At 42.5% G+C, this 19,671-nt stretch overlaps 1 protein-coding gene, 1 long non-coding RNA gene and 1 pseudogene across 2 annotated transcripts in view; 2 read left to right on the top strand and 1 right to left on the bottom strand.

Moving 5' to 3' along the window:
- LOC116062745 overlaps positions 1 to 595 on the top strand; it is a 12,064-nt gene extending 11,469 nt beyond the window's left edge. The window contains exon 3 of the long non-coding RNA XR_004897379.1: positions 585 to 595. This is a non-coding gene — a long non-coding RNA (uncharacterized LOC116062745). The remainder of the gene's footprint in view (positions 1 to 584) is intronic.
- Positions 1 to 19,671, top strand: part of LOC118495060 — a 1,111,612-nt pseudogene that overhangs the window by 749,212 nt on the left and 342,729 nt on the right.
- LOC116062743 (cytochrome c oxidase subunit 7A2, mitochondrial) overlaps positions 1 to 19,671 on the bottom strand; it is a 22,844-nt gene extending 3,173 nt beyond the window's left edge. Inside the window, exons 1-2 of the mRNA XM_031317382.2 lie at positions 19,553 to 19,671; positions 5,731 to 5,817 (exon numbers count right to left, since the gene is read on the bottom strand). Coding sequence (XP_031173242.1) covers positions 5,731 to 5,817; positions 19,553 to 19,567 — 102 coding nt within the window. The 5' untranslated portion in view covers positions 19,568 to 19,671. The remainder of the gene's footprint in view (positions 1 to 5,730; positions 5,818 to 19,552) is intronic.

Raw genomic sequence — 19,671 nt, 5'->3', positions numbered from 1 at the left:
TATTAGCCTACTACATTTTTACTGACCCAATCTGAGATATGTTGTGCTGCCCCAATCACATTCTGTGTCAGAAATGGAACTTTTTTCCCCCATAAAGACATATTATGTTATGGTAGACATGAAAGCTTAAAGCAGATCATGGTTAAAATGCTGACAGCGAAACAGTGTAACGTGTGACTGTATTTCACTGTAGAGGATCTAACAGCGGGACGTTAAGCAGTGTGTAGTTGCCGTTGGAAAAACAACACAGAAGGTGCGTTGACTTGAAACTGGTAGCCTTATGGTGCATTCAAAGTTATTGTAAAATACCCTTTTCCCAACTGGTGGTTATTTTTGTCGTTCAACAGCAATTTACTATTGAAATACGTTATTGTTATAAGTTATAGTTATTACTATATTATTAAATCATTTAATTTTGACCATATGGCCTTAGCAATAAACAAGCCGTTCTTTAATATCGCTGACTGTTGTTTAGTACCCTTATTTTTTTCCTTTCTTTTTTTAATTTTCTTAAAAAGTATCGGTTCAGACACCATTTAGGCACTGGCATCGTTTCAAAAGTATCGCTTTAGCACCGGTATCAGAAAAAATCTAAACGATACCCAACCCTACTGTTTATGCACTATTAGATAACTACTGTACATGTAGGCAGTGTATGCAAAGCTGTCTGGCCGTCCACCCATCCATCTATCCACTACTGTAAATGACAACTCACAATGAGGTTAGAAAGAGTGTGCCATGGTTGTACAAGCCCATTAAATGGCTGATCTGCTGATTTCTGCAGAACAAAACCAGGAGACATCATCATAAGAGGACTGAAACTACAAAAGAGAAATCTTCTGATTCAGATGAGGCACCTACTGACTTAGTGCAAGAAACTCATGAAAGAGTAAGCTCCAGTAGATATTAGCCTACTACATTTTTACTGACCCAATCTGAGATACGTTGTGCTGCCCCAATCACATTCTGTGTCAGAAATGGAACTTTTTTCTCCCATAAAGACATATTATGTTATGGTAGACATAAAAGCTTAAAGCAGATCATGCGTTAAGTAAGCTTAGGTAATAATTCAGTTTTTTGTTTTTTTGCTTGATTACCATCAGACAGGGCAACCAGCCAGGCAATCAAGACCAGCCCCTCGTGAGATGAGTGACATAGAAGTCCTGCCTTCACTTTCTGATGATTGTTTAATGCTTGCATCAAATGAACATGCAGACCAGTGCAGTTATGAGGTGGATTCCCCAATTGCCCTTGCCATCCATGCGTCTCTCGAAGACTTTGAAGTACAGTTTGGAGGAATTTGTGCTGGTGATGATGGTTGTGAAGACTCCACTCTTCCTTGGAATCCTTGTGACCTCAACAATATGCAGGTATAGTGTTGAACAAAGTTATTGCTGATAGTGATGAAACATTTTAATTGTCCCTATTAAGTAATTTAAATACAATTTCTTATGTAAGGGATAATGTATTGCCCACCGGTCGGACAATACATTATCCCGCTTATTATACGGCTACTTACCAAAAGTAGCCGTATAATAAGCACTGCGCGTCAGGGAGTTCTTTGCCTCCTCCTCGTCCATTCATTCCGTTTAACAGGACACCTTGGCGGCCATTATCCCTAACTTAATAGCCTACCTACCTGCCAATCAGAAATGAGTATTTCTTCTCTCGTCATCATTTTTGCTGTATGATAAACTGAATGTCAACATGGATTGTCAGTCATTAATTAATTTTCTGTCAACAACCTAACTTATTTAATCAATCAATAATCTCACCTAATTGTTTATAATTATTTTTTCTTTTTTTTTTTAAATTGCAGCATTCTACACTGAACGATGGACCTGCATCATCAAACAGTCTTACAGCATCACCAGATCACTCAAAAAAAGAAGTCCTGTATGTGGAATTAAGGCGAGTAAACATAGTTCATGATGTCCTTAATGTCTTCATGGAACCAAGAGTACTGAATGTTAATCTGAAAATGGAGTTTATAAATGAGAAAGCCGTGGACAGTGATGGTGTGTCAAGAGAGGTGTATTCCGCCTTCTGGGAACAGTTCTTGGAACAGTGTGATGGGGAAGAAGAGAGAGTTCCCAGACTACGACCAGACTATTCTGAGAAGGAATGGAAAGCAGTTGGAAGAGTCTGGTTGAAAGGATACTTGGACCATGGCATCATGCCTATCAGACTGTCACCAGCTTTTGTTCTTGCCTGCTGCCAAGGAGTCAGCTCAGTGGATGAAGAACTCTTGATGACGTCCTTTGCCAGACTCCTGTCAGTGACTGAGAGACAATCCATTGAAAAAGCAATGCAGGGCAGCATGGATGAGAGTGATGAGGAGGAATTACTCTACCTCTTCTCACGAATGGGCGCACACTGCCTTCCCTGCAAAGATAACCTAAGGACTACCATTGTAACAATGGCACACAAAGCTGTTCTTCAAGAGCCAAAATTTATAATTGACTGTTTCCAGTCCAGTATTCACACTGCTTTGCCAACTCCCATAACCAAAGGCCGCCTAATGGAGCTCTATGAGTCTAAGAGACCAACCAACAGGAAAGTGGCACAGATGATTAAACCGTCAAATGAAAGCTTAAGTACACAGGAGCAGGCAGCCCTCAACCACCTACTACGATATGTCAGAAGCATTGACCAAAAGAAGCTAGAAACCTTTTTGCGCTTCTGCACAGGGTCCACTGTGCTGTGCAAAGACAAAATTGAAGTAACTTTTAATAAACTGTGTGGTTTAAGTCGCAGGCCTGTTGCACACACTTGTGGAGCAGTACTTGAGTTACCATGCACCTACAGCACATACCCTGAATTTCGAACAGAATTTGACTGTGTACTGTCTGGTGATTGTTTCACAATGGATATTGTGTAGACAAAGTTACACTTTTCACTTTTCTGTGGAAAAAAAGTGTTGTCAGCACGCCGTGGAATTATGAGGCTCCGTCTGTGTTTAGTGTAGTTTGGAGATACTGAGCATTAATAGTTTTCACATCTCGCACATAGAAACTGTAATGCATCCCGTTTTTGTGTACATCCACCTATATCCGTGGAGTTGGCCAGATGTTTGTAAATGAAAGTAAATGCCCGATCCAAATAACTGTATCCCTTGCGCCGGAGCAGATTACAAGACTTTAAAATCAGTTTTAAATGTCGTAGTGAAACAATATAATGGTGATGACTTGCAAGCAAAGCAGCAATGTCCTTATAATGAAGACCAAGATTAAAATATAGTACAACTAACTCCTGTACTGTAGTCATTTCTCCAGCTGTCACGGTCTCTAGTATGGCCCAGGCTACATACGGCTTTTCATGTGCTCACACAAAAGTTTTGCGTGCGCACGTGAAACTTTCATGTGCTCACACGAAATCTTTTCATGTGCGCACATGAAAGTTTCGTGTGAGCACATGAAACTAAACTTTTTTTTTTTTTTTTTCATGTCCCCTTAAGGGCTCCGTAGATTTTATCCCCCTATCCCTTAATTCTAACCCTAAAAATGTTGTGGGATGATAGGGCTTCAATTGAAGGGAAATGTAGGAACACAAGACCTAATTTTGAAAATGTCCTAGAAATGTGGGACCATTGGGCTGTGGGAACATTGGGCTGTGGGAACATAGGGCTGTGGAAACATAGGGCTGTGGGACCATAGGGCTGTGGGACCATTGGGCTGTGGGACCATTGGGCTGTGGGAACATAGAGCTGTGGGAACACTGGGCTGTGGGAACATAGAGCTGTGGGAACATAGAGCTGTGGGAACATAGGGCTGTGGGATCATTGGGCTGTGGGAACATAGGGCTGTGGGATCATTGGGCTGTGGGACCATTGGGCTGTGGGACCATTGGGCTGTGGGACCATTGGGCTGTGGGAACATAGGGCTGTGGGACCATAGGGCTGTGGAAACATAGGGCTGTGGGACCATTGGGCTGTGGGACCATTGGGCTGTGGGAACATAGAGCTGTGGGAACACTGGGCTGTGGGAACATAGAGCTGTGGGAACATAGGGCTGTGGGAACATAGAGCTGTGGGACCATTAGGCTGTGGGAACATAGAGCTGTGGGAACATAGGGCTGTAGGAACATAGGGCTGTCGGAACATATGGCAGTGGGACCATTGGGCTGTGGGAACATAGAGCTGTGGGAACATAGGGCTGTGGGAACATAGAGCTGCGGGAACATAGAGCTGTGGGAACATAGGGCTGTGGGAACATAGAGCTGTGGGAACATAGGGCTGTGGGAACATAGGACTGTGGGACCATAGGGCTGACCCCGCTTGAGGACCAGAAACGGCAATCACGTGAGTTTTTTTTTTTTTTCTGTTTTTTTAACAAAACCCAAAATCAGGTGGTCTGTTAGTTGTTTGTTTTCGAAAAGAAAAACAAGAAAAAAATAATAATAATTTTGTTTTTTCCCGTCTTGTTCTACTTTACCTAAACCCAACTGTCCCGTTTTTCTTTTCCTAAACCCAACTGTCCCATTCTTCTTTATCTAAACCCAACTGTCCCGTTCTTCTTTACCTAAACCCAACTGTCCCGTTCTTCTTTATCTAAACCCAACTGTCCTGTTCTTCTTTACCTAAACCCAACTGTCCCTTTCTACTTTACCTAAACCCAACTGTCCCATTCTTCTTTACCTAAACCCAACTGTCCCGTTCTTCTTTACCTAAACCCAACTGTCCCATTCTTCTTTACCTAAACCCAACTGTCCCGTTCTTCTTTACCTAAACCCAACTGTCCCGTTCTTCTTTACCTAAACCCAACTGTCCCGTTCTTCTTTATCTAAACCCAACCGTCCCGTTCTTCTTTACCTAAACCCAACTGTCCCGTTCTTATCCTGTGTGTCACGTAAACGTACCTTTTATAAGTCCACCAACCATCTTTTCCTAAACCTGTGTCAAACGTGACGCCAATAGTCCCGACCATGCACATTTTGATAAAGTGCGTTTAGATCTGATGCTAAAGAAGACATTTAGCATAAATAACAAACGCCAAAGGCACCTTACCGAGCGTCCGTATGTTACGAGTTGGGAGTGAGAACAAACTTTTCTGTTTTCTGAAGGTTTTCTTCATTAAAGCCTGTGTTTGTTTCCAGTGGAATTTGGGTGTCTTACCGGCAATTTCCACTGGATGCGGAACGTCTCCGGACCGTCTCCGGAACGTCGACGGAGTCATTAGGTTTCCATTAAAGTCAATATGTGTATTTCCACTGACTGCAGAACGTCTGCATCCCAACTCCGTCCCAGCTCCGTCAGTCAGCAGCCCTCCGGAGAAGATACGCAGAGCTTCTATTTTTGACGGACGACGGAGAGCTCCGCAGCAATTCAGCACAATTCAGATTGTGCGGGACAGGAAGTCGAGCACAGAAACTTACTAGAAAGAAAGTTACTTTTCAAAATAAAATTCACCGTGCTCACGGCAGGTCATATTTTCCTGCACTACACCTTGAAAACACAGCACAGAGTTGTTTCCCCTCTACTCCTCTGGATGGAAACTAACTGTTGTTGGTTTTGTGGTTCTGTTTATAGAAACTACATTCTGTTATATCGCGCGAACATACGTGAACTCCGAGATCTCGTGGTCGGCTGGCCGCAGCCGTTACGCAACAAATCCGGACCTGGTGGGTATTGACGGACGGACAGATCCACATCTCAATAATACTGAGGAGGTTTTAAATTAAATCTGCTGTGGATATTCATCATCCGTCTTGAGTTCTCTATGGCTGTGTTACCTGGAAGAGTTTCTGCGCCTCGGGGACTTTGTTCTTCAGCTGTCTGGCAGAGCTGCTGAAGGCTCGGCTGACCAGAACTGGAATTCTCTGGAAATCACAAAGAAATGGCTTAAGTTTGGAAAAGTATCTGCATGAAGTGCAGTTACAGGACAGAGCAACAGTTTAAATACCCACCAAAACTCTGAGGAACTATCTGTCATATAATTTTCCGTCTCCTGTTTGTGTTCAGTGGAAATTTTAAAGCCATAATGTTAAAATACACTTCCCCGCTCACATCTGTTCCCCTAAATTTTAAGATTAACAACTGATTTTCTAGAGATCTGACTTCCAGCCTTTCCTCTGCGGCTACACTGGAATCGAGCGCTAACCATCTTATCACGCCTATTAATAGATTTCCTGTGAAGACTGAACACAGGGTAAGCAGTATAGGCAAATGCTAGGGGCTCCGGTAGTGTAAATGAGTAAGAAAAGTTAAAGATAATAAGCAAAAATACTGAAAAATACGGAGCATTAGGGCCACATCAAGGGGAAGAAAATTAAGGAGGAAGATTTTTTTTTTGTTGTTGCATTTCGAGAATAAAGTCGAAATGACGAGAATAAAGTCAAAATGTTGAGAATAAAGTTGATATTTCAAGAATCAAGTTGGATTTTTGAGAATAAACCAAACTAGCTTTACCTATAGTCTTCTACAAAATGCAAGCCGTTCTCATTCTGAACTCGTAAAATAAGGACGTTTGGACAGTGGCTGTCAGCGTCTGATGCAACGAAAAAGGCGTCTTTCAGCGTGTTTGTGTAACGCACCGGGGAGAGCAGCAGTTAGATAGGATTTAGAGAGGAGTATGTAAGGGCGAATTTCTGTTTAAGGAGGTTGGTTGGTTGGTTGGTTGAGGGGGTGGATGGGTCAAACACAGGACTTTCACCCAGGAGAGCGGGGTTCGCGTCCAGCTTGTCACGCTTGCTATAGTCATTTTTTTCTTTCCTCCCGCGTGTCACAGAACCGTACGCCCACCCACGACCATTTCCTAAACCCAACCATCCCGTAGTTCCGGCGCGTCACGGAACCGTAAGCCCACCCCCGACCTTTTCCTTAACATAACTGCGTCAAAAGGGACGGCAATAGTCCCGACCAAGCGCGTTTACTTATAGCGCTAAAGGGACGGCAATAGTCCCGACCAAGCGCGTTTACTTATAGCGCTAAAGGGACGCCAATAGTCCCGACCAAGCGCGTTTACTTATAGCGCTAAAGGGACGCCAATAGTCCCGACCAAGCGCGTTTACTTATAGCGCTAAAGGGACGGCAATAGTCCCTGTCGGTACACGATCCGTTCTGCCTGCACGATCCGTTCTGCACATGCGCAAAATGTTCGCGCATGTGCGGTTGTACGAGGATTTACGACACTGCACGATCTGTTCCACGCTTCCGGTCGACAGCCAAGCTAACGTTAGTTTAGCTAACAGCTAATTCAGCTAACCGCTAGCTGATTGTAGCGGTCTGCCGTTAGCCTCCACAGGCAAGCTAACGTTAGTTTAGCTAACAGCTAATTCGGCTAACTGCTAGCTGAGACAGCATGTAATAACTTTAAAAGACCCTCAAAATAAAACTTGAAAATAAACGTTGACATATATAACAAACACCTAACATATATAACAGCTGTTACGTCAGTTCTACTTTACTTGTGCTCATTTAAAATACAATCACTCAATACTTGTCTTTATTGTTATTACTGTGAAGTCTTAATTTAGCTGTAGCCTGCTTTTCCCATTACGTTTGAGTTAACGTTATTTTAGACTGAATCTAGCTGTCAGCTAGCGGTTAGCCGAATTAGCTGTTAGCTAAACTAACGTTAGCTTCCCGGTGGAGGCTAGCCATAGGCTAGCGTGGAACAGATCGTGCAGGTCGTATCCTCGGTAAAACAGTATTATCTTGCGCATGTGCAGAACGGATCGTGTACCGACAGTCCCGACCAAGCGTGTTTACTTATAGCGCTAAAGGAGACTTTTAGCGTCAATAAGAACGAGAAAGGCACCTGACCAAGCGTCCATATTTTAGAAAATTAGAATGATTAACATTAACATGACATTTTTTGCTAAATGGTTCCAAGGCTAATTCGGTGTTGCCTTCCTTCTTTCTACTGTGTGTTTTTAAGTTTTCATTACTATTTTCGACCTATTCTTGCCTTCCTTCCTTCTTTACAACTCCAACTTTCTTCTTTCAACCATCTTTTTCCCAGGTTTTGTCGTTTTTTATGTTTTTGTCGGAAAAGACCATTAAGGCTTCAAACACGGCAACAAAAATGTCGAAAAAAGGCTTTGTTTGACTTTTAATCATTCTAATTTTCTAATAATGATATTTTCACGTTGATTTACTTTGGCTTTAGCGCATTAATTCTTGAATCTGTGGCACTACGATAGGTAAAAGATGGAAAAACAACCTGTGTTGTGATCCTGTAACTCTACACCGAGACAGGTGAACGACGAAGGGAAAGTGACGCCGAGACTTTCTGTTTTTTCCAGACCAGAGAAGGCCGCTGGGGGCTGACAGCTGTCACACTGGTTACTGTGGTTATGTATATATATATATATATATATATATATATATATATATATATATAGAGAGAGAGAGAGAGAGAGAGAGAGAGAGAGAGAGCTGTAAAGTATTTTAGTTGTTAGTATGTTAAGTTTGACCTTTTTAATACTCTGATATGAAAGTGATTCTCTTTCTTCTCCTTTTTTTTTGATCACAAGAAAGACATCATCAGGAGCCAAACTGCAATTAGTCCGACACTTATACAGTCACATATCTTCATCATTACAAAACTTTTAAACTCTCACTGTGAAAGAAGTTGGAGACCAACACGACTTTTGTAATAGCTTTGTGGGAGTTGTGCATGTTTTTATTAGCCTAGAAATCTAGACCACCCTATCGGCAGCAAATGTAATCTGCAGCCAGGGTCGTCTAGCAACTCTCCGTTGGCTTGCGAGCTGGAAAAACCAAACTCTGGTCAGGCCAATCACATCGTGTATAGAGTCGGTGGGCGGGGCTTAACATAATGACGGCAGAGTTGCGACGGTTCCCCGTGAATTCCCTGCTACTTGAAAACAAAGACGATGGCCGCTGCTACTGGCGAACAGCGGTCTTTGGAATCGGCTTTGGCCGCGACTCTGGAAGACTTGGAGTTCAGCTTTTCTTTGAGGAAAGAACAAAGAACGGCACTGAAGTCATTCTTAAAAAAGGAAGATGTGTTCGGAGTGTTACCGACCGGACACGGCAAAACTCGGCTAATTTAAAGAGCTCAATAATATTGTATGTGGCGTTCCTTCCCGAGACTATTTAGCAGAGCCACCGTCGCTGCGTCCGGAGCTTAACGCCGTCCAAGACCGTTGTGATTGGTTTAAAGAAATGCAAACAACCCAGAGCGTTTCTTTTTCATGAGTAGGACTTTCTTCAACCTAAAAGCATCAAAGAGCATTCAGACATGATCCGTCTTCATGATAACATCATTTTTTAGTTTATTTTTAGCTACTTATCCAGCAGCAGGTTCCATCTTTAAAGGTAAATTTGTGATCTTGCAGATGTTAGCCTAGAAATCTAGACGCACCCTAGCGGCAGCAAATGTAATCTGCAGCCAGGGTCGTCTAGCAACTCTCCGTTGGCTTACGAGCTGGAAAAACCAAACTCTAGTCAGGCCAATCACATCGTGTATAGAGTTGGTGGGCGGGGCTTAACATAATGACGGCAGAGTCTTGACGGCGGTCTTTGGAAACGTCTTTGGCCGAGACTCTGGAAGACTTGGAGTTCAGCTTTTCTTTGAGAAAAGAACAAAGAACGGCACTGAAGTCATTCTTAAAAAAGGAAGACGTGTTCGGAGTTTAAAGTTGAATCTATCAACTAGCGTTGTTCTGATTGGTTGTAGCGCTATCCTATTGCGTGCAGAGGGAATTTGAAAGACAACCGTTGATCCCGCCCCTCGGATTGAGCCCTGCCAACGGTAATAATAATAATAATAATGCATTTTATTTATAATGCACTTTTCATCAAAAGATCTCAATGTTTAAAATACAAAAAAAAAAAAAAAAAAACATCTAAAGGGGACCAAAAGCTTTGCTAAAAATAGTCAGTGGATTGAGGGCCATTCCACAGATGTGGGGCAGCAGCATAAAAGGCCCTATCTCCCGTTGTCCTGAGTCTGGTTCTGGTTAAGTGGAGGAGGTTTGAGTGAGTGGAGCAGAGGGAGAGTGTTGTGTTTTGTGGGTTGATAAGTTCTTTGAGGTAGAGGGGGGTGCTGTCCATGGATGCATTGATGTGTGAGGAGGGAAAACATGGTGAGTTCCCAGACCCAACATCTTGATGTGGGTCTGGCATGTCAGGCTATGTTTTTATGGGTTTGGCACCATTATTTTCACATTGAGAATATAATGACTTGCATTGTTAAAATGCTCTACAGCTAGAAACTCAGTTATTTATTGATGTAATCCTAACTGGGCAGTTCTTAATGCATGTGTGAATAAGCCGGAGCTGAAGCGGCCTGTTACTCCAGAGGACTGAAGGGTCGTCCACATTAAATCGTTCTAACTTAAGTGGATGACTCATGGTGGAGTCCACAACCCAACTACTGTAGTCTCGCATTGCCAGATCTATCTCCACAGCCCTGTGGAGTAAGGTCTGGCCACAGCACAGATGCAGTCTGGGATATAAGGAGAAAAAAAAACCTCTGGGTTGTTTGCATTTCTTTAAACTAATCCCAATCGTCTTAGGCGTCTTTCCAACATTATGGAAAGTATTGCTACCAAAATAGACCTTTGTATTAAAGAGTAAGATACTTTTTTTGAACAAGAAACAGCCTTGACACCGCTAATCTCACCAGACTCCATTTAAATAAACCATAATTGTATCATCGTAAAGCACACTTCATTCAAAGTCCACAGAAACTAAATAAAACTATGAAAAGCCATTTTGGGTCCTCTTTCCACTTTTCCAACCATCACAACTCTGGTTTGGTTGAAATAAACAGATATTGTACCGATTTACATGTGGAAATATTCTGGCTCTATAAATGCTAAAAGTATTGATTATTTAAATGGAGTCTGGTGGGTTTAGCCAGACTGACATCATGAAGTGGCGTATGTATGACACGTCAATCCGTATGCCATTATTGGCGTGTTATCAAGGCGCATAATCGCTTTTTAGCGTGTTTATCAACGCCGTTTGGCCTCCATTGACTTACATTACCTTGCGATTGCGTGTGAACTTACGCCGTAGCGAGTAGTTTGAAAGGGCGAAAATCCGCGTAAGTAGGTTGGTCGGGGGGGAGGATGGGTCAAACACCACAGGACTTTCAGCCAGGAGACCAGGGATCGTGTACCGCATGTCACGTTTCCTTTGTGTCCCGCATGTCACGTTTCCGTTGCTTTGTTCTTTTACTAAAGCCAACCCCGTTCTTCTTTTCCTAAACTCAACCCTGTTGTTCTTATCCTAAACCCAACCGTGCCGTTATAGGCCTATGTCACACTTCCTGCTTCCTGAACGCGGAGTAGGGAATCCGAATTTACGGTCAACAGTCGCTTTCTCTGTAAGGATTTAGATTATCAGCCATAATGTCTAAACCATCACATAATGTCTAAAATATCCCATAATGTCTAAACCATCCGAGGTAGACTGACCACGAGCTACGTGGTTGTGTAACGAAGGTTTCTGTTCCTGTAGAAGCTAGAAGTCCGTATGAAATCAACCTTGTTTTAAGAAAAACATGTTTTATCCGCGATCTTATGGAGAAAAACTACACTAACCACAATCCTAAGCGTAACAGCGCAACCCATTATTGTTTTGTTAAGAAGCACTGATTGGCTAGTCAAGGGCTAGCACTCCACCAACCAGATTGGTCATTGAGTCCGACTGCCCACTGGCCGATTCAACAAGTCAAATCGGCCAAAATGAAGGCCGACGGCTCCTCCGACGGCACAGAACACACCGAACAGACTCGAGTCACCGACCTCGCCAGACAGCCGATGATCGGGTTGGTGTGTCAGCGCCTTAATGTGTTATTTAGTAGCTAAAACATTATGTGAGATTTTTTTTACTATGTCCGAAACCTTGGGATGAAACCAATAGAGCTTGCCAAACCAATAGGAAACCAATAGGACTGCGCCCGCCCACTCACATGACAGTTCTCCTGAGCTCATGTAGCTAGCTGTAATAATGGATATAGCTAATGGTTGTAATTCACCATGTGTTCTATTAATATGGTATCCGCATGGTATTATCTAATGAAATTATGATACATCCGAGGGATGTATGTATGCTGTAAAGCCTGTTACGTGGATGTAACGTCATGTATGAAGCGTTTCCCAAACTGGCGGGGCTATCGGCTAGTAGCTATTAGCGGTAGCTAGCATGGATGTATTAAGAGAACAGTAATACCATAATTAGCTATATGCCTACATAACGTTACCACAGACATAGTGATTACATTGCCTTGGTTCACTCTTATGATACATCCGAGGGCTGTATGCTGTAAAGCTTGTAACGTGGATGAAGGATGAAGCCATGGATGAGCCCTGTTCACGAAACTGCAGGCTAACCTTAATAGCTAGCGCTAGCTAGTAGCTAGTAGCACGACATAATGATTAAATCTCGTTTGTTGTCTAAATACATCCATCGTTTATTTAGCTAAGCATGTAAACCATCAGGAACAACGAAAACACAATGTTTAACGTTAGTGAATATTTTAGACAATGAAAACGTCGAGTTCATGAGTTCGCCACTTGTAAGAGACACGACAGAGAAGCTCATGAACGCACATGTTGCTACCGGTTGCTACAACAACACAAACAAACTGTTGCTGGTGCGCATGTCCATCGTGACATCATGGGCCAGTCAACGCAGAAGATCCAAGCTCCATGTTAGTCTTGTCATTTTATGAAAAAAGGTTGAACAAATTGCAACAGAGGCAAACTCAACTGATTTTGTATCCTCAATATGTCCTGAATAAGGAAGAAAAAGCCCAGAAGAATCCCATTAGAGGGAAGTTTTGAAAAAGACCCAAATATAGCCCATTCAATACGCCTATTCATTCTTTTTCTCACGTGAATAGGGTCAAAATTTTAACCTTTAGATATGACCATGAAAAGTACTGAGTTGATTACTTGCATCAATACAAACAAAAAATGTATTACACGTTTTTTGAAATTGTTTGTTAACATGGGCAAACGGTGCATAATCTAATTACGAATGTGCTAATTTGCATAAATACCACAACAGATCTAAACATTGGGTATAGCCAACATGGTGTCAACATAAAATACGACGCTTTCAAGCCGGAGAACAGAGTTCACTTTGCGGCGAAAACAAAGTACTTATCCCATTAAAACGCTCCTTTCTGTCTGGAAGTACATTTCCCTTCGTAAAATCTAGTTTCAATGCACCTTTCAGTGAGCTATGGTGCTTTAACCCTCATGTTGTCTTCCCGTCGACCGTGTTACTTTTAGTTTTTTGTTTGCAGTCGGGACAATAATTTTAAACATTGTACAATAGTTATACAACATATATGAGAATCAAATAAAGATTCCTTTTCCCAAGCCCATACTACCACCAATCCCATACCTCCCACCCCCAAAGATAGGTCAGATAGGTCTTAGATAGGTCTTAGATAGGTCAGATAGGTCTTAGATAGGTCTAAAATAGGTCTAAGATAGGTCTAAGATAGGTCTTAGATAGGTCTAAGATAGGTCTAAGATAGGTCTTAGATAGGCCTTAAATAGGTCTAAGATAGGTCTAAGATAGGTCTTAGATAGGCCTTAAATAGGTCTAAGATAGGTCTTAGATAGGTCTAAGATAGGTCTAAGATAGGTGTAAGATAGGTCTTAGATAGGCCTTAAATAGGTCTAAGATAGGTCTTAGATAGGTCTTAGATAGGCCTTAAATAGGTCTAAGATAGGTCTAAGATAGGCCTTAAATAGGTCTAAGATAGGTCTAAGATAGGTCTTAGATAGGTCTAAGATAGGTCTTAGATAGGTCTTAGATAGGTCTTAGATAGGTGTAAGATAGGTGTAAGATAGGTGTAAGATAGGCCTTAGATAGGTCTTGGATAGGTCTTAGGTCTTAGATAGGTCTTAGATAGGTCTAAGATAGGTCTAAGATAGGTCTAAGATAGGTCTAAGATAGGTTTTAGAGAGTTCTTAGATAGGTCTTAGATAGGTCTAAGATAGGTCTTAGATAGGTCTTAGATAGGTCTAAGATAGGTCTAAGATAGGTCTAAGATAGCTCTTAGATAGGTCTTAAATAGGTCTTAGATAGGTCTTAGATAGGTGTTAGATAGGCCTTAAATAGGCCTTAGATAGGTCTAGGATAGGTCTAGGATAGGTCTAGGATAGGTCTAAGAGAGGTCTAAGAGAGGTCTAACATAGGTCTAACATAGGTCTAACATAGGTCTAACATAGGTCTAACATAGGTCTTAGATAGGTCTTAGATAGGTCTTAGATAGGTCTTAGATAGGTCTTCGCACATACAGAAACGCACAAACATACAAACAATAACTGAGAATCAAAATTAAGTGAACATTTAAAAAAAAAATTTCAATAAAAACTTTAACATTTTGTTGTTCTGTTCTGACACTTGTCGATTTCCCCGACGTTTTGTCACTTTTTAAAAATGTTTTAAAGTTTTTCCCGACGTTTTTGCATACTTACAGTATTTCCCCAAATTGTTTGTCACTTTTTCCGTTGATTTTGTCGATTTTTTTCCAAGTATTTGGACGTTTTTGTTGTTTTTTCTCCCGCGTTTTTTAAGGTTTTTACCAAAATATTTGTTACTTTTTTCAATGTTCTTTTGTCATTATTTTCTCCAAATGCTTTAAAATTGAATAAAACACCAAAATTCAATGAAAGTAGTGAACTGATCATTTATTTGACCTATGAAGAGCGTTGTATGGAACCATCCACGTTACTTTCTTTGACAATTTGGTTGAAAGAAACCCTAAATTTCTGATTTAGAAACTTTTTGAAAATGGGTCAAACAAGGCCCGAGGACAACAGGAGAGTTAAGGTGAGTTACTCTCCAGGAAATATCCGACTAATTTGCTTTGCCGACTGGACTTTGATTTATGTCCACTGTTGGGTTTTAAAAAGTTAACAATGACAACAATGTACTTTTGGTTTAAATGTACATAATGTTCCCTACAGCCAGAATTAACTAACTAGCCTTAATTAACATTTGACATGCCTTATTCCAAACCAAGCTTATAAAGAATGATTAAGTCATGACCGTCAATTTGCATACTAGAGGAGACTCATTAGGGGCTTTCCAACCGGAGGGATTTTTGCAGTTCTTAGAACTAAACGTTCCTAGAACCCATCTTTCGTCGTGTTCCGACAGGAAAAATTTGGGGATTTTTAAGTTCCTCTGGCCGCAGTAGCGTACTTTTTTAACTCCTACTTCAGAGCAGGGTCTTTTCCCTTTTCCTAGGTGTACTTGATTAGTCGAACTTATAAGTCCCGCCCACTGCCAACTCGGAACTTGCAGACAGAGCAACAACCAACAACGGGACATTTTTAACAATTTTCACATCTTATTCATCATTAAATTCACTTCTGACAACGTTTTAGGCGAGAAATTAACTGTTTAGATTTTTAGATTTCGAATATAGGCAGTCTTGCGAAAATTGATGCCGAATTGACAATTTGCTGAGTTGAGAACCTCCATGAGTGAGGTGACAGCCAGCAAGCGCCTGCCCCGGCTTCTAGCTCATCGCTGGGTCAGTCGTGCTCAGACACCTCGCTGTGAGCTGAAGGTCTCTCAGACCGCTCTCGTAAATCTCGTATTTCGCCGTTAACGGTTCGTTTGTTTAAATATCACAACACATGTCCATTATAAGATTAACGGGAACCTGTGGTTAACTGTCTTTTCGGAGTTAAACTCCACAAGCGTGTCCTGCGGCTCGCCAGCCGTCACACACACACACACACACACACACACACAGTCACACACACACACAGTCACACACACACAAACACACACACGTCCACAGCGCAGCAGGAAGAGGCGGGGTCTGTTCCGAGTATAATAAAGCCCCGTCTGTGTTGAGCAAAACATTACGTGAATTACTACGAGAATGGAAGGAATGCAGAACTCGGAAAAGTGGACTGATGCAGAGATGCAGGCACTGCTGGCCATGTACGGCCTCCTCCATGCTGCTTTGTTGTTGTTGTATGTGGCGCTAAGGTCTAGTGACGATGCTATAAAGACCGTTGCCGTGCTTGCGTCACTCCCTTAGCCCTCCTACCAGTCCCTATGGCCACTTGGCCAGTGGGAATGCAAACGGAAAAAAAGATTTTGGGGGAAGAGTAGTTCTTAGAACTGCTTAGAAGTGTACTTTTCCTCTAAAAAGTACAAGTACTATCCAGTCGGAAAGAACCTACTGTCCCCACAGGAAAGGTAACTGCTCCACACTGTTGGGCCAGACTGGATTAGAACAAAGGAAATGCATATCTCTGTAAACTTGAATAGAATTGGCACTACCATGATAAATGACCTTTGTCTTGACCTGGAGTAACCTGACAATTCAGAGGTGGGACCTTATCGTGAGAAAACTTCTGACCAATAGGGAGAGATGTCATTAGAGGAAGCACCCTCAACTTCTTTAGGATAAATTTGGAATACTGAGAAGGATTCAGGACTGCAAAACTGTGACCCCACAAGGAAGCATGCTCTGTATGTCCGCTGCTTGCAGTGTATTGTTTTGTCATGTCACAAGACTGTTTTTATGTGACTCCATCAAGGAGAAACGTAGATCAGTCCACTGTCAGCTGCAGTGTAACATTTGCTTTTCTGTCATGTCATTTTCATTCTGTTTTATTAAATCTTTTGTTTAAGTTTCACAGTTGGACCAAGCCTCTCCTTCCTCCTCAGAAATCAAACGATCACGTCTTTTTAGATTTCTTATGCTTCATTTCTGCATTATATTGCATCCTGAATCCAGCGTGTGGTTTTCTACAAATGTGAAAACAGTGCAGCAAGTTCACACTGAACACAGTTTGTCCACATAGTGTTCATTTCTCAGTTGTAATGTGTGCAAAGTCGACATGTGACAAACAACATGGTCAGGCTGTCGTTACAGACAAACTGTAGTTGGTCAATGGGAGACCCAAAACCCACATAACTCCACTGTGGAAATAACAGCAGGCATTTGGCACAGTTTACTTTTACAGCACACACATACACACACACACTTTCCCTTCTCTGTTTCCTGATTGGTTAAAGTGTCATGTTCGGAGGCTGTGATTGGCTGTCTGGAGTGTCATGCCCGCAGCTACCCGATGTGACCTTGGTAGACGGTTAAAAAGTCATGCAGCTTTTCTTAAAGAGACAGACTGCTGCTGCAGCTGCGTGTTGAAACTTCACGGTCAGAGGAGGAAATGACTGAGCTGAACTGTTTCCTTCCAAAATAAAAGCTCTGTCTTAAAGAAAAAGAAACAAGAAGTTGTCTCTTTGAAAGACTCGCTACATGGAGTAACTTTCAGAGAGCAAACACAAGTCCAACCACAGTCAGCTTCCACACTTTGAATGTGCAAAGTCATATACATACTGTACATATATATCCAACCCGGTCTCACGGCAATTCGTGTAAATGTCACGTTATTTTAAATCTATTGATACGTGTTCACGGGCACGTTTTTCTCATTTTTTACGTGTAAATGTCACGTTATTTTTACGTGTTCACGGGCACGTTTTTTTTACCGGGAGACAGCCGAAAAGGACGCCCCATATGCCGGGAGGCAGGCGCGCGACAATAACGGGATGGCGGAGGTTGGGTTTAGGAAAAACCCTACGGGGAAAGGGCGCCTACACGCCGGGAGACGGCCGCTGGGGACGCGCCACAATAACGGGACGGTTGTGATTAGGAAGACTACGTGAAACTAAACGCCACACGCGGGACGCGATCCCGGGAGAAAGTCCTGAGTTGTTGGACCCATCCACCCCCCCGACCAACCTCCCTACGCAGATTCTCGGCTCTTTATACTACTCCCTACCGTTTTCGTGCTGTGGCCACGAAATATGCTTCCCATTGAAATACATGACTTCACATTTTCATGCTGGCCACCACGTAAAAAACAAGAAAAATGTCCCCGTGAACACGTATCAATAGATTAAAAATAACGTGACATTTACACAAACTGCCGTGAGACTGGGCTGATATATCAGATCCTATAGAGCTGAAGATCTTTCGGGTTCAGTCTTAATTTCTATCATTTTACACGTGCTCGGGCCGGGCTCGGGCGTGCGCTCCAGGTTGAGCGGTAAATGAGCGGTCAGGTGATGCGTTTCGATTAGCGCGAAAATGGATGCTGAGGAGGTGAAACGGAGGCTGGCCTCTGGAGGACTTATTTTATTTCTTTGTTCCAACTTCCAAGTGGCCTGTAGCCTCCATTAGTCACGAATAAATTATGTTATAACATGTATAAACAACACTTTGTCACAGTCATCTCGTAAAATCTGGACGCTTGGTCAGGTGCCTTTGTCGTTCTTATTGACGCTAAAAGTCTCCTTTAGCGCTATAAGTCAACGCGCTTGGTCGGGACTACTGCCGTCCCTTTAGCGCTTTAAGTAAACGTGCTTGGTCGGGACTATTGCCGTCCCTTTAGCGCTTTAAGTAAACGCGCTTGGTCGGGACTATTGCCGTCCCTTTAGCGCTTTAAGTAAACGCGCTTGGTCGGGACTATTGCCGTCCCTTTAGCGCTATAAGTAAACGTGCTTGGTCGGGACTATTGCCGTCCCTTTAGCGCTATAAGTAAACGCGCTTGGTCGGGACTATTGTCGTCCCTTTAGCGCTTTAAGTAAACGTGCTTGGTCGGGACTATTGCCGTCCCTTTAGCGCTATAAGTAAACGCGCTTGGTCGGGACTATACACGCTAAAACTACTGTTTATTTAAATGGAGTCTGGTGGAGTTTGGTGGTGGTGATTTCGGGGCTGTTCCATTTTAAACAAAAAGGATCTTACTCTTTAACAGAAAGGTCTATCTCTGTAGGGATCCTTTCCATAATGTTGTCAGACATTTAGAATAATAATCTGAGCCTTTCAGCGGCAAAAACAGACGCAAACTGACGCTGAACATTTGTCTTATACGGTTACATTGCATCTCGGTTCACTGCCGCTTGCAGCGTTCTCGCTCAACACTGGACCAACTTCAAATGTTTTTGTTCACTTTAGTCACTTAGACACCAATGCATGCGAAAGCTTGTCATATGATTTGGATGTAAAATGTACATCTAAAGCAAAGTATAATTACTTAAGTGCAGTATTTTGTGTAATATAGCCTATACTTTCCCTCCATTGATGACCAACAGACAGGTCAGACAGGTATATAATATTGTATTTGTTATATTTGTGCGTCTGTGCTGCAGGCTCAACATGTTGCTGTGTGTGTCGGTGTGTACGTGCGGAGCTGCATCAGGACTCGCCGATAGCAGGTGAAGACAGACAGTCATGTGAGGCGATCCTGCACTCAGTGTGTATATATAGATCACATGTTAATCTCGTATGACACCAGCAGATACACACACACACACACACACACACACACACACACACTATAGAATAAAATACAGCTTCTGAGAGGCCGTCACAGTGAAAGTTTTACTCTTCTGTCCTACACAGTACAAAGTTCAGGCCTTATCTCCCTTTCTTCCTGCACAAATACACACTTTGTTCTATCTTTTCTCCTCCTGAGCTTATCTTTTAGTAACTGACATGATGCCAGAAGCTTGACACACGACTGACACAAAGAGAAAGTAAAAGAGAGGAAAGTTTGAAGAAAATATAGTAGTTACCAGGAGGTGGTTCATGGCTGTGTCTGTGTTGTGTTTCGTGCTCCGCTACCTCGCTTCACCCTGACAAGGACATGTGTGCGCGCACACACACACACACACACACACACACACACACACAC

Source organism: Sander lucioperca, chromosome 5 (assembly GCF_008315115.2).
Source record: "Sander lucioperca isolate FBNREF2018 chromosome 5, SLUC_FBN_1.2, whole genome shotgun sequence".
Taxonomy (NCBI): domain Eukaryota; kingdom Metazoa; phylum Chordata; class Actinopteri; order Perciformes; family Percidae; genus Sander; species Sander lucioperca.
Note: the sequence above shows the minus strand (reverse complement) of the source record. Positions and strands in the feature narration are given on the sequence as shown.